Below are 13,619 nucleotides of genomic sequence, written 5' to 3'. Positions count from 1 at the left end.
AGTGTAGCACAAAAACAGCCTAGACTATGGGTAAATAATATAAGCTTCTGTGTTCTAATAAAACTTTGTTTACAAAAGCAAGTGTCATTGTTGGACACCGTGGTGTGCTCCAACAGTCACAACTACTCAGAAAGCTGAGGCAGGAAGATTACTTGAGCCTAGGAGTTCAGGCCAGCCTGGGAAATAAGAAAGAAAGAAAGAGAGAGAGAGGGGGGGGGAGAGGGAGGGAGGGAGGGAAGGAGGGAAGGGAGAGAGAGAGAGGAATGAATGAAAGAAAGAAAGAAAGAATGAAAGAAAGAAAGAAAGAAAGAAAGAAAGAAAGAAAGAAAGAAAGAAAGAAAGAAAGAAAGAAAGAAAGAAAGAAAGAAAGAGAAAAAGGAATAAAGGGAACAATTTAAAAAAACAGTGTCAGGCTTACAGCTATGATTTGCTCAACACTGTTCCAGAGTATTAATGTTATGCTCACAATAGATGTTTGGCTAGGCTGTATACATACATACATACATACATACATACATATATACATGAAAGCAATTTTGTTCTTTTGTTTGCTTTCTTTTATTTTTTCCATTTTTTTGTTGATACATTATAGTCGTAAATCATGGCAGTATTTGTCGTTACATATTTCCACATGCACAATATAACACTACAGTTTGGCCAATATCATTCCCCAGTATTTTCCCTTCACTCCTCCCTCTCCTGGTCTCTTTCCTACACTCTACTGATCTCCATTTGATTTTCACTTTTTTTTCCTTTTTCCTCTCTTGCTTCCACATCCGAGAGAAAACATAGGCTCCCTTGATCTTATGAGTTTAGCTTATTTTGTGTAACAGAATGTTCTCAAGTTTCATCCATTTTCCAGCAAATGACATAATTCACCTTTATGGCTGAATAAAGCTCCATTGTGTGTATATGCCACATTTTCTTTATTTATTCATCCTTGATAAGCACCTAGTTTGGTTCCATAGTTTGGCAACTGTGAATTGTGCTGCTATAAACATGGGTATGCATGTACTACTCTAGTATTATGACTTTAATTCATTAGGATAAACATTGAGTAGTTGTATAGCTGGGTTATATGGTGGTCTCCTGCCTAGTCTTTTGAGGAACCTCCATACTGATTTCAATAGTGGTTATATTCATTTATAATCCTATCAACAGAGAAAAAAGTGTCCCTTCTTCTCCACATTCTCTCTAGCATTTATTATTGTGCATATTCTTTTTTTTAAGTAGTTGGACACAATACCTTTATTTTTATTTATTTATTTTTAATGTGGTGCTGAGGATCGAACCCAGGGCCTTGCACGTGCTAGACAAGCAATGTGCTGTTGAGCCACAACCCCAGCCCCATATCGTTCATATTCTTGATGGCTGCTATTCTGACTAAAGTGAGATGAAAGCTCACTGTAGTTTTGATTTGCATTTCCCTAATTGCTAATGATGTTGAACATTTTTATAGATTTGTTGTCCATTTTTATTTCTTCTTTTGAGAAGTATCTGTTTAATTCATTTGCCCAATTAAGCTAGGTTATTTGAGGTTTTGGTGTTAAGTTTTTAAAAGTTTCTTATATAGTTTGGATATTAATCCTGTGTCAAAGAGTAGTTAGCAGGGTTGGGGATGTGGCTCAAGCGGTAGCACGCTCGCCTGGCATGCATGCAGTGCAGGTTCGATCCTCAGCATCACATACAAACAAAGATGTTGTGTCCGCCAAAAACTAAAAAATAAATATTAAAAAATTCTCTCTCACTCTCTTAAAAAAAAAAGAGTAGTTAGCAAATATATTTTCTCCAATTCCTTAGGTTCTTTCTTCATGTTACTAATTGTTTCCTTTGCTGTGCAGAAGCTTTTTAATTTGATGCCATTCTGTTTATTAACTTTTGTCATTATTTTCTGAGCTTTAGGAGTTCTAATAAGAAAGTCATTGCCTGTACCTATATGCTGGAGTCTCAAATGTATATTTTCTTCCAAGGATTTGCATAGTTTCTGGTCTAATTCCTGGGCTTTTGATCTCTTTCAAGTTTGTACAGGGTCTAATCTTATTTGTCTACATATGGATAACCAATTTTCCTGGCACCACTTGTTTAAAGCCTGTCTTTTCTCCCAATATGTTTTTGGCATCTTTGTCGAGAATCAGATGAGTGTTAACTGTGTTGGATCTTTTTCTGTGTCTTCTCTTCTTTCCCATTGGTCTATGTATCTGGTTTTATGACAGAGCCATGCAGTGGTTATTTCCATAGCTTTGTAGTACAATTTGAAGTCAGGTATTGTGATGATGCCTCCAGCTTGCTTTATTGACTTAGAATTGTTTTGGCTATTCTGAATATTTTATTCTTCCAAATGGATTTCAGGACTGTTTGTTCTAGTTCTGGAAAAATGACATTTATTATTATTATTATTATTTTAAATTTATATATGACAACAGAATGCTTTACAATTCATATTACATATATAGAGCACAATTTTTCATATCTCTCATTGTATACTAAGTATATTCACACCAATTCATGGGTATTTTGATGGGAATTGCATCAAATCTGTATGTTGCTCCTAAAACCAATTTCAAACATATACAATCATATTAGTAGTGATTTTAGTGTCCAAAAAGAGATCTACTAAACAATAATTACTGGGCTGGTTTGGTGACTTGTAGTCCTAACTACTCAGAAGGCCAAGCCAGGAGGATTGCTTGAGTCCAGGTGTTGGAGATCAGGTTAGGCAACATAGCAAGACCCCCATCTTAAAAATAATAATAATTACTGATGTCAAAACACATCTCAATCATTATGCTAGTTACCAACTCTTCATTGTTTTCCTTGAAACTCTAATATACAATTAGTGAATGTCAATTTAGGACTAATTGTGCTGTTTTATAGAGGAGAAAGCTGATTATAATAGTAAGTGAAATCATCTGTCATGAACTGATTTGTGTTTATTTAATCACAATTATCATGCTGATGACTCTACATATTAAGTCTCCACCTATAGTCCCCTAGGTGCTAATTTTAAAAAACGTGAGTTTTCATTAAAAATAAGAAAAGAAACCCCTCCATATGCATTTCAATAATTCAAATTGTATCATAATTTGACTATTAACACAAGGGAAAATCAATGCAACTAATTCAGATTTAAATTCAAGATTACACAGTGCAAAAGAGGGAATAGTCTTGGAAAGGGAAGTAGAAAAATGTAAGATCCCTCTTAGAGGTCAGAAAAAATAAAATAAAATTTCCTTCAGAATAACAACTGGACATAAAGCTTTCAAGAAATGTTAGCTACTAGCTTTCTTCTCTGACAATCGGTTTTGTCAGTTGGTTCCCACTAAGTTGTGGACTTTTTCCGACCAGGACCAGATATCTTGTCTTTTGATTTTCATCCACTCCCACACCATGCTAGGGCTTTGGTAGCACAAAATGAGAATTAAAAATATGCTTTTGAATTAAATAATTTCTTCCCTTACGGATAAAGATAAGAATCTCAAGATCTTAGCCTGAAGACTAATGTCCATCTCTCTGCCCCCACCTGTCCCCGCCTTAAAAAAAAAGCAGGCCACTGTCTCCAGTTTACACCCTCACTCACAGTTCTATTCACCTTCCCCTTTCCTAATCAGAGGGATCTTGGGGTGGGGCTTCAAGGAACCTCAAAGAGATTGAAGGGGAGGGAGCCTGGAACCATAGACTAGCTGTGACAAGTCATGGGTGGGATTTGGTAGTTCAGAAAAGGAGGTACCAGACCAGGAATGGGGGATGGGAGTGATGGTGAAGTGGAGTGGGCTAGTTTAGGATGGACCAGAAATGAGACATTAAGGAAAGCCAGAAAGGACCAGTTGGCAGGGGGGGGGATGGGTGGGTGACTACTAGAATCATGTGGAGGGTCGCTTGTGAGGTCACAGGAGCAAAGGCAGGTGATTGGACGAGAAGGAGAGTTCTAGTTGCCAAGGCAGCGACTAGAGGAGAAGGTCTTCAGTCCATGAGAAGGTCTTGACTAGAGAAGGACGGAGCTCCAGCTCCGTGTGTTCTCCAGTAGAGTCTGTGGATTGACCCCCAGATATCCCTGCTGAGGTGTCACCCGGGAAAGGCTTAAGCCTTCCCGGGCGCCACCCCTCTGTGCTTTGCTACCCACCCCACCCGCCCCCCTGAGCCCCGCCTCCGCCCCCTGACGCCCGCCACAGCCTACTCCACCCTGTCACCGACTCCCCAAGGTGACCACAACATGGCTGCAGCGCCAGTGCTGCTCTTCTTGCTGTTCGTGCTGTGGCTGACCTGGCGAGTGCCGGGCCAACTGGACCCGAGCACCGGCTGGCCCTTGTGGAAGCACAAACTCTGTGCAGATGACGAATGCAGCAGTGAGTCCACAGGTGGGCGGGCAGCCCAGGGTCTCCGTGGTGGCTCTTTGGGGCCGCATGGGGCTCTGATCCCCCGGTCCCCTGCCCCGTGGGCTGGGCTAGGGGGTCGTAGGATGACGGGTGGGGCGCAGGAGTGACAGAGCCTCAGGACCCTGCGTGTGTCCCCTCCGGCTCTGCCGGTGCCTCAGCCAGCCCGTTCAGGTTGCTGAGATGCTGAGCCTATGGTGCAGACTTCACCAGCAGTCAAATTCATAGACCAATAGTGAATGGAGGGCCTGGGGTTGTAGCTCAGTGGTAGAGCGCTTGTCTAACATGTGAGGCACTGGGTTTGATTCTCAGAACTGCATACAAATAAATAAAATAAAGGTCCATCAAAAACTAAACTAAAAAAAATTAGGCAAAAGCTTAAAAAAATAGTAGTGAATGGGAATCTCAGGGTTGAGAAAGACCTTAGAAGCAACTGGTCCAACTTCTTAATAACTGCATGTTGGACTCCTGCTGTTTAATCAAACGTACCCCAGGCTGTAACTCATACTGAAATTCCACCCCTACAAGCTCTCAGTTCTTACTGGAATTCTACCTCATTCACAGAGCCTCAATGCAGGTCTGTATCCAATTCCCTTTAGTCTCTCTTGATATTTCTGTGTTCTTTTTAAATAGCTGTCATCTGTGCATTCAATAAATAATTGTTGAGTATCTCTGCCAGGTGCCAGATACTGTGTTAAGCCTTGGCTCATTCCACCTGCAAATCTGCAAACCAAGACTCCCTCTATTTCAGCTTTCCTAAAATTTTAAACACAAGGTTTCACCAGCACTAAATCCATGTTTGTTGAATGTGACCCTGGTCTATATATCTCTGGTTTTAAATTTTCCCTTGAGTGAATATTGTTCTGGTAGCAGTTCTATGGCCATTGAAGTAGTGGAGAGTAGACTAGAGATTGTTCATTTTATAATTGAAGGGTCTAATAGCTCTAATTAGGATTATGAAGTTTTCTTCTCTGTGTTAATTGTCTTTAGGAGAGCCAAATATTCCAGGCACTGTGACTCATATATTTAGTGAAACACTCGATGAATATTGAAACTGAAGAGAGACAATTCTTATTCTATAGCATAAAATAAAATAGCCATTTCCCCTTTCAATTTTAGAGCTACTTATAACAGAAGGTACTCCTGTTGATGCTGCTGATACAGAAAACCAACTAGAGATAAAGGTGGAAGAGCCAGAAGATGCCACCACCATACTTTTCTTGTTACATTCATTCTTGCTTTATTTGTCTAAGATGGTAAGTTTGACATAGTTTCTTCAATTAGAATGTTGATTATTTATTAGTTTTTAAGTGGCTTCTGGTCATGAAGTGAAGAACTTAAAATGTCTTTATGAAAATTACTCCTGATCCTTTGAGTAGATAGCTCCTGAAACAAAAGCCATAGGGGTGTGGCTTTAATGGCTACTTGGTTTAGCACATGAGGAAGATTTGCTGTCTACCAAGGCTGGACATTTGCACACCTATAAAAACTTGGTTCTTCCCCTCAGAACCTTTCATTCTGGCAGGGAGATAACAGCATTCACTTGAAACACAGTAAGATAATGACAGAAAGAGAGGTATTTATTCGATGGTAGAACATTATTGTCCATAAATGCATTTATTATGGTTGGAAGGGTGATCAATAAGGTCAGAAAGTGGTTGAGATGTGTTTGAAGCACAGGCAAAGGGCAAACAGGAGTCTGACATGTGGTTTGTTGTTGATTAGACAGGCTGGGGTGGTGGGGGAAGCTGGCAGTCAGAAGAAATGTGTTCAGAGAAATGGAAACATGAAGAAAGGATATTTGGGGAGGGCAGGAGAATGTGAATAGTTGGTGTTGTAAAGTGTGAAGTTGGAGGGGGATGGGCCTGTTGGAGAGGCCAGCAAATCTTAACTGAAGTCATGAGCCAAAGTAGCATTAGACCATTAATAGTGGGGATCCTTAGAAAGTTTTAAGAATGAAAAGGAATTAGGTTAGATCTGTTTCTTAGAAAGAGTCACTTAAGGCTGATCTTTCTAAAGAAAATCATGATTCAAACAAGACATTTAATCTGTCTAGAAGCTTATCTAAGCATTTTAGGACTTACCTCCCCCCCATTGGTATTTGTTGATATTGGACTTTTAGAATTTAATTATAGGAATGAGAAAGCTTTTAGAGGTTGGAGGTCCTAGGGCCTTTGTGACAGTAATCCTCCTCAACTGAAGTTGTTTCCTGTAGATTGTGTTATTTCAAGGCTTGTGTAAGAAAGATGATGTTGTTGTTTTCCTTGTAAAATGTATAGATTTTGAAGCCAGGTAGATGTGGTTTCAAATCCCAAGGTTATCATTTAGAAGTTTGGGCAAATAAGTAAACTTTTGAAAAAAGTTTTCCTCATCTGAAAAATGTAGATAATGCTTACTCCAATCATAAGAATTAAATGATTTGACAAGGTAAAATGTCTGGTGAGGTGTCTGGCATTTTGAAGGGTTTTACCCCTACGCACCCCCTAATTCTCATGTAGGCAGTCAGAAGGTGGTATAAATCAATGAATACCTGGGGAGGAAAGACCACCAGGGTGGAAAAGATGTGGTGGGGAGAAACAAATCATTTTTCAGTTGGCTCCATGTTTGTTCATGATGGTGGCAGCCATCTGGGTAAGGGGTATGTACAAGCCAGGCAGTTAGAATAATGATATTTCCAGTGATTAAAGCAGTCTTCCACAGTCATAATTTGATTATCAGAATGAATCAGCATCACTTGGAAAGTTAACAGCCTCACGATATGGAAAGGATTTCTTTATTCATATTTTTAGGTATTCACAGAGCCCTCCTCTAGGTCTAGGTCAGGGGACACGAATGTGGTGCAGGTGTGTCAGTGATTGTACGGTGATAGGTAAGACATAGACGTGAGTGGCAAAGAAGAGGCACAATGTTAAAAGACTGATTTGAAAGGAGATTTCAAAAAGGCATTTTGATGGCCCAGTATGTACAGGACATTGTGTGAGGACTAAAAGAGTCTAACAGGTGTAAGGCATGATTGTGATTTTTGAAAGCCTTAAGAAAAGGACTTAACAAATATATGCAAAAATTATGAACAAATCAATGTAAAATCTTAAACAAGTAGTATGATATCTGATAGGACTGGAGAGTAATAGGCTCTGATGTGTTTGGGAGATGTGCACCAATCAGGTTCATTGATCAATGGAATCTTAGTAGAATCTTAGTGTTAGAAGAAACCTTGGAAGGCTGTTAGTCTAGTTTCTCACTCATTGCTGTTATTTTCTTTACTGTGGCCCTGACGAGTAGTTATGAGGCCTGTACACCAGTATTTCCTAGCATGAGTCACTCTCTTACAAGGCTATATGTTCTTCTGTTGTCTAGTTCATCCTTGTATTGACTCCAAATTTTCCTCCACATGATTTCCTCTATAAAACTGAATTCTTTTCTACATAGAAATCCTTTAAATATTTGAAGTTATATCTTAATTTAAAAATTATTTTTAGTATTTTTATCATGGAAACTTTCAAATAAGAGCAGAGAGAATAGTAGGGGACTATAGGTAACCATAACATACTGTACATTTTAGAATACTAGAAGAAAAGGTTGTGAAAGTTTTACCATAGAGAAATGATGTTTGAGGAGGTAGATATATTTAACTGATTTAAACGTTACATAGTGTAATCATGCATCAAAATGTCATGTTACCTACTTCAATAATTATAATGTTTGTTTCTATGTACTAGTTAAAAAATAAATTTAATTAGAAAAGCTTTAAAGAAAAGCACAGAGAGTAGTATAATGAACCCACGGGCCATCACCCAACTTAACAGTAATTCCTTGATAGCTAATATCAGTGAGTTTTTTTTAATTTGTTCTAATTGGTTATACATGATAGCAGAATGCATTTCGATTCATTGTATATAAATGGAACAAAACTTTTCCTAGTTGTACACAACACATTTGTATTCCTACATGTACCTCGGGTAATAAGGTTCATCTCATTCCACCATCTTTCCTATCCCTATGCCCCGTCACCTGTCCTACCTCCCCTTTGCTCAGTCAAAGTTCCTCCATTCTTTCCATGCCTCTTACCACCCACCTTACCCCCATTATGGGTCAGCATCCACTTTCAGAGAGAACATACAGCTTTTGGTTTTTGGGATTGGCTTAATTCCCTTAACCTGATATTCCCATTCACCCGCAGATGCCGTAATTTTTTTCTCTTTTAAGGCTATAAGTAATATTCCATTTCATATATGTACCACAGTTTCTTTATCCATTCATCTGTTGAAGGGTTGGTTCCACAAAACTATGGAATGCTTCACAAATGTGGGTGTCATCCTTGCTCAGGGACCATGCTAATTTTTTCTGTATTGTCCCAATTTTAGTATATGTGCTGCCAAAGCAAGCACACTCTGAGTTTTAACAAATGTAGATACCCATGTAAAAACTACCATAATCAAGATATAGAACAGTTTTTTCACTAGAAAAGGGGTTTCCTTGGGATCCTTCCCAGTGAGTTCCTTCACCACCTGTTCCAGGCAACCACTGATAACTTTTTTTTTAAACTATAGATTCATTTTTCCTACAGTACTATTTCATATATATGCCACTATAAATGGACTCATTTATATCTAGGAGTGCAATTGCCTCCTACGTTTAATGTATGTTTTTATCTTATGTGATACTGTCAAGCCATGCTAAAAAATGACCATAATCATTTTATACTTCCACCAGCAATTTAGGAGACTTCCACTTGACTTCATCTTCACTAGCACTTGGGCCATTCTAGTGGGTATGTCTTTGTGAGTTTATTTCCTGATAATTAATGATATTGAGTGAACTTTTTTTTTTCTTTTGAGATAGGGTCTCACTAACTTGCTTAGGCCCTTGATAAGTTGCCAGCCTCAAACTTGGGATCCTCCTGCCTCAACCTTCTGAGTTGCTGGGATTACAGACATGTGCCATGATGCCTGGATCAAATACTTCTTCATGAGCTTGTTGACCATACTGTTTTTGTATGTCAACTCTCTCTGGCTAGCTGGAATCCAGACTTCTCCCAGCTCAGTGCCAACTGTGGGATTGGTTAGCTTATAGTTGTTCTTGGCCCTCGCAGGTACTGCTTAGAATGTAGCCCCAAACTGAAGACCACCTCCATGCAGATTTCTGGAACTCTCTTTCTTTGTGGCTCCCATCTTTCTGGTAGTTTTCTCTACATATTTTTGGCTGCTTAATCTCCTGGAACTCTGGTCTCTCTCTCCTCAGTGAGACTGTTATGCCCTATTTGGGTTCCCCTTCCCAAACTGAGGTCTAGAGGGTGCCTCCAGGTGAAATGCTCATCTATTTGTTCTCCTGCTCTTAGGGGTGACAGTTGCATGTCCCTTGTGGCTTTCTATCTGAAAAATAGCTCTTTAAAAATATATTTTCACTGGGCATGGTGGCACATGCCTTAATCCTAGTGGCTCGGGAGGCTGAGACAGGAGGATCATGAGTTCAAAGCCAAAAGTGAGGTGCTATACTTAGTGAGACCCTGTCTCTAAATAAAATACAAAATGGGGCTGAGACTGGGGATGTGGCTCAGTGATCAAGTGCTTCTGAGTTTAATCCCTGATACCAAAAAAAAAAATATATATATATATATATATATATATATATATATATATATATTCCAACTTTCTGGTTGCTTTCAGTGGGAGAACAAGTCTCATATAAGTTACTCTCTATTGATTTATCCTTTTGTTGTAACTTTTTGCGATAATTGAAAAAAATATGTTTGTGGGACTTCTAGGATATATTGTAGCTTTGGTGAATAAATGACATCCCCCTGGTACAACAATTTAACCTGTTTTCTCTATTGCCTTTTTTTTGTTTGTTTGTTTGGTGGTGTTGGGGATTGAACCTCGGGCTCCATGCATTCTAGGCAAGTGCTGAGCTAACAACCTCAGCCTTTCTCTGTTGCTTTATATTTCTTGGAAATTGGTAGTCAGGTTTAGGTTCAATTCTGTTTCTTATGAAAACTTAATAAAATATTGCATTGACATCTGCATGTCCTCTCCTTTGATGTTGACTACTAGTCAACAGTGACCTTGGTGAGATTTGCTAATATATTACAGGTTGCAAAATAGCAATGGTCTGAGTTGCTGGGATTTTTCTTTCTTCATTTAAAGGCTGGGATGCCTATACAAATAAAAATTTATGATTGATTATTCTTTCTTTCTTTCTTTTTTTTTGTACTGGGGATTAAACTCAGGGGCACTTGGCTAGTGAGCCATATCCCCAGCCTTATTTTGTATTTTATTTATATACAGGGTCTCACTGAGTTGCTTAGCAATTCGCTTTTGCTGAGGCTGACTTTGAACTTGCTATCTTCCCTCCTCAGCCTCCCGAACTACTGGGATTACAAGTGTGTGCCACGACGCCTGGCTATGATTGATTACTCTTTACACAGATATTTGGTTTGTATAGTTAAGGCAGGAGATAAACATTTGATTCCTTTTCTTCATTACTTTTCAGAATAGTAAGGTGGTATTCTAGCATTATCAAATGATACCCAAAGGGGCTTTTGAAATCTTTTTAACTTTTATTTAAGAGTCAATATGACGTCATGCATTTAAAAATATTTGGTGTGTTTAATCCAGTTAGGAATAGTAATTGTTCTTACCTGATGCTCAATTTCTCCCCCTTTTGCCTTGTAGAAGCCTCTTTATCTTGGCTCCTGGGACCCTTTGCCACCACCTAGTGGTCATTGTTACCTATTTCCCTTGCTTTTGAACTATGAGATATTCCAAGTTCATCTTAAACATTCCCTGTCCAGACCTTGAAGGAACTATTTCTCTAAAAGAACTTTGGTTCCTTTCAATAGGAAATGATATTTAGAGGCTACATTCCAAGTACTAGGATTGCTTATTGCTCAAATTGACTGTCATTTGTAGGCCTTTTTAGTGAACGAAGCTCAGAAATATGTGGGGATTTTTCATCATGTCATTTAGATAATTCCCATGAAAATTCAGGAGAGATTTTACTTCACTTCATCTATCTTAGATTTGTGTTTTCTTTCTCTGATGTTGGAGTTCCAGTTTTCAATGACATCAGTATAATTGTTTACAGTCTTGTGCCACTTAATGACATTTTGGTCATTAGTGCATAATAATGGAGCTAAAAAATTCTTGTCACCTAGTATTTTTAATATCTTTTTTGTGTTTTGATATGTTTAGATATATAAACATTTACAATGTTACAATTGTCTACAGAATTCAGTATAATAATATCTTATAGGTTTTTATCCCCAAAGCGATGATATACCATATATGAATACCTACGTGTGGAAATGGCTATATTTTCTAGGTTTGTATAAGTATGCTCAATGATGTTTACATGCTGAAATTGCCTAAGATGTGTTTCTCAGAATTTATTCCCATCATTAAGCAACACAAGACTATATTTATGTTATTTAAAATACTTTCAGGAATGTATTCCTGAAATGAAATTCTCTTGTCTTTAAGCTATATCCCACTAAGGTATGTTTGAACTAATTCATTTCTGTGGTTTGTCACCAACTTGATGTCACAGGTTGTTTCATTTTTGCTTTCAATATTTAGGTATTACTTTATAAAGATTTTTTTGTTTATTTTACAATTATTTAAATATTTAGAAGAGCCAAAGTTAATTTGTAAAAATAAGTTGTTTCTGTTTTCTAGTACTGGTGATTGAACCCAGGGCTCCTATCCACTGAGCCACATACCTAGCCTCTTTATTTTTTATTTAGAGATAGTTCTCACTAAATTGCGTAGGGACTTGCTAAGTTGCTGAGGCTAGCTTTGAACTTGTGATTCTCCTGCCTGATTTTGAAAGAATTCTAGCTTTTGTCCCAGTTCTGTCTACCCTGATGTTACTCTCTTTTATAGTTAACTTTTAAAATTTATTTCATTATGTATTCTGTTATTAAAAAAATAAGCAAATGAGAAAAGGGATATGTAGCTCAGTGGTAGAGCACTTGCCTACCATACATGAGGCCATGTGTTCAATCCCCAGCACCATAAAAAGAAAAAGAAAAGCAAATGATTTTTACATCTAGCTATGATAGCTTTATATAGGTACTGGCTTCACCTTCCCAACTGAAACAACTAAAATAAATATGAAAAAAAAACCCACAAACAGATAAAATTTGAAGATCCAGCAACATTGAAGATCAAGCAACAAAGAATGATTCTGGAAACATAAGGAACAAATGCTGTGAGCTCTTTAGTTTTCCCAGCTTTTACTATGTTAAGAGATTCCCAAGCCATGACAAAGAAGGGGAAGTCAGGCAGAACCAGAGGATACCTTGAATTGAGAGATGGTGCTGAGATTCCAGGAAAACCGAAGTGACTAGAATTCACAGGGTGGAGTACCAAAAGAAGGTTGCTACATTGAGAGACAATTCTGGAAATCTGTGAAAGGCTCTCTGAGTGTTCAGCAGGGTATTGATCTGCACATAAGTGTGATGAAACTGCTTAGCAAGTCAGAGAAACAATCTTAAGTGATTAGAAGGAACAGGTCCTAACACAGGGACCAGAATAGCACCTGGAAAAAACTATCTAAGGAAGTTGGGTAGAATAATCAGAAGGGCGTTACCTCGGACTGACTATTACAATTTATGTAATACCTAGCAAATATTCAGACCCAAGAGAATCAAATTGTTTCCAGTAATTTAATTGTATACAAAATATTAAGAATAGTAATTCGTAATGTATGGCATCGAATCAAAGCTTACCAGGCATGCAAAGAAGCAAGAAAAATACAATCCACAATGATGAGGAGAAGAATCATCCAATCAAAGCCAACCGAGAACTGCCGGAGATGTTAGAATGAGGTAATGGCATTTTTTAAAAAGTTATTACTACTATATTTCGTGTGTTAAAAAGGTAAAAAGAGATATAGAAGATACATTTTAAGAAAATCAGACTTCTAGAGTTGAAAATATATGATAAACACAGTGGATGGGATTAATGTCAGAATAAGCATTTGTGATGAAATTGTTAGTGAACTTGAGGACATAACAGGAGAAGTACCCCAAATGAAACACAGGGAAAATTTCTTCTGTTAAAGAAAAGTGAACCAGAGCATCAGTGAGCTGTGGGACAGTTTCAAGTTGAGCGTTGAGAGGTATTCAGAAAAATATTTTAAGAAATGATGGCCAAAAATTTTCAAAAATTTGTGAAAACTGTACATCTGCAGATCCAAGATATTAAAAGGAACTAGAGTACAAAAAGCATGAATAAAGCTATATCAAGG

General features: G+C 38.0%; 1 protein-coding gene, 1 long non-coding RNA gene and 1 other non-coding gene across 7 annotated transcripts in view; 1 reads left to right on the top strand and 2 right to left on the bottom strand.

The window, feature by feature from the left end:
- The window catches only part of LOC144374346 (transport and Golgi organization protein 1 homolog), a 130,992-nt gene that overhangs the window by 89,743 nt on the left and 27,630 nt on the right, over positions 1 to 13,619 (top strand). For all 5 annotated transcript variants that reach the window (XM_078037197.1, XM_078037199.1, XM_078037202.1 and 2 more), the window contains exon 2: positions 5,490 to 5,626. In XM_078037197.1, the coding sequence (XP_077893323.1) occupies positions 5,490 to 5,626 (137 nt within the window). The remainder of the gene's footprint in view (positions 1 to 5,489; positions 5,627 to 13,619) is intronic.
- Positions 855 to 13,619, bottom strand: part of LOC144374350 (uncharacterized) — a 45,139-nt gene continuing 32,374 nt past the window's right edge. Inside the window, exon 2 of the long non-coding RNA XR_013433791.1 lies at positions 855 to 2,366. This is a non-coding gene — a long non-coding RNA (uncharacterized LOC144374350). The remainder of the gene's footprint in view (positions 2,367 to 13,619) is intronic.
- LOC144374351 (U6 spliceosomal RNA) lies at positions 8,652 to 8,758 on the bottom strand. Its single transcript, XR_013433792.1, has one exon. It is a non-coding gene; the product is annotated as a U6 spliceosomal RNA (small nuclear RNA).

This window comes from Ictidomys tridecemlineatus, unplaced genomic scaffold (genome assembly GCF_052094955.1).
Source record: "Ictidomys tridecemlineatus isolate mIctTri1 unplaced genomic scaffold, mIctTri1.hap1 Scaffold_642, whole genome shotgun sequence".
In the NCBI taxonomy this organism is placed as follows: Eukaryota; Metazoa; Chordata; class Mammalia; order Rodentia; family Sciuridae; genus Ictidomys; species Ictidomys tridecemlineatus.
Note: the sequence above shows the minus strand (reverse complement) of the source record. Positions and strands in the feature narration are given on the sequence as shown.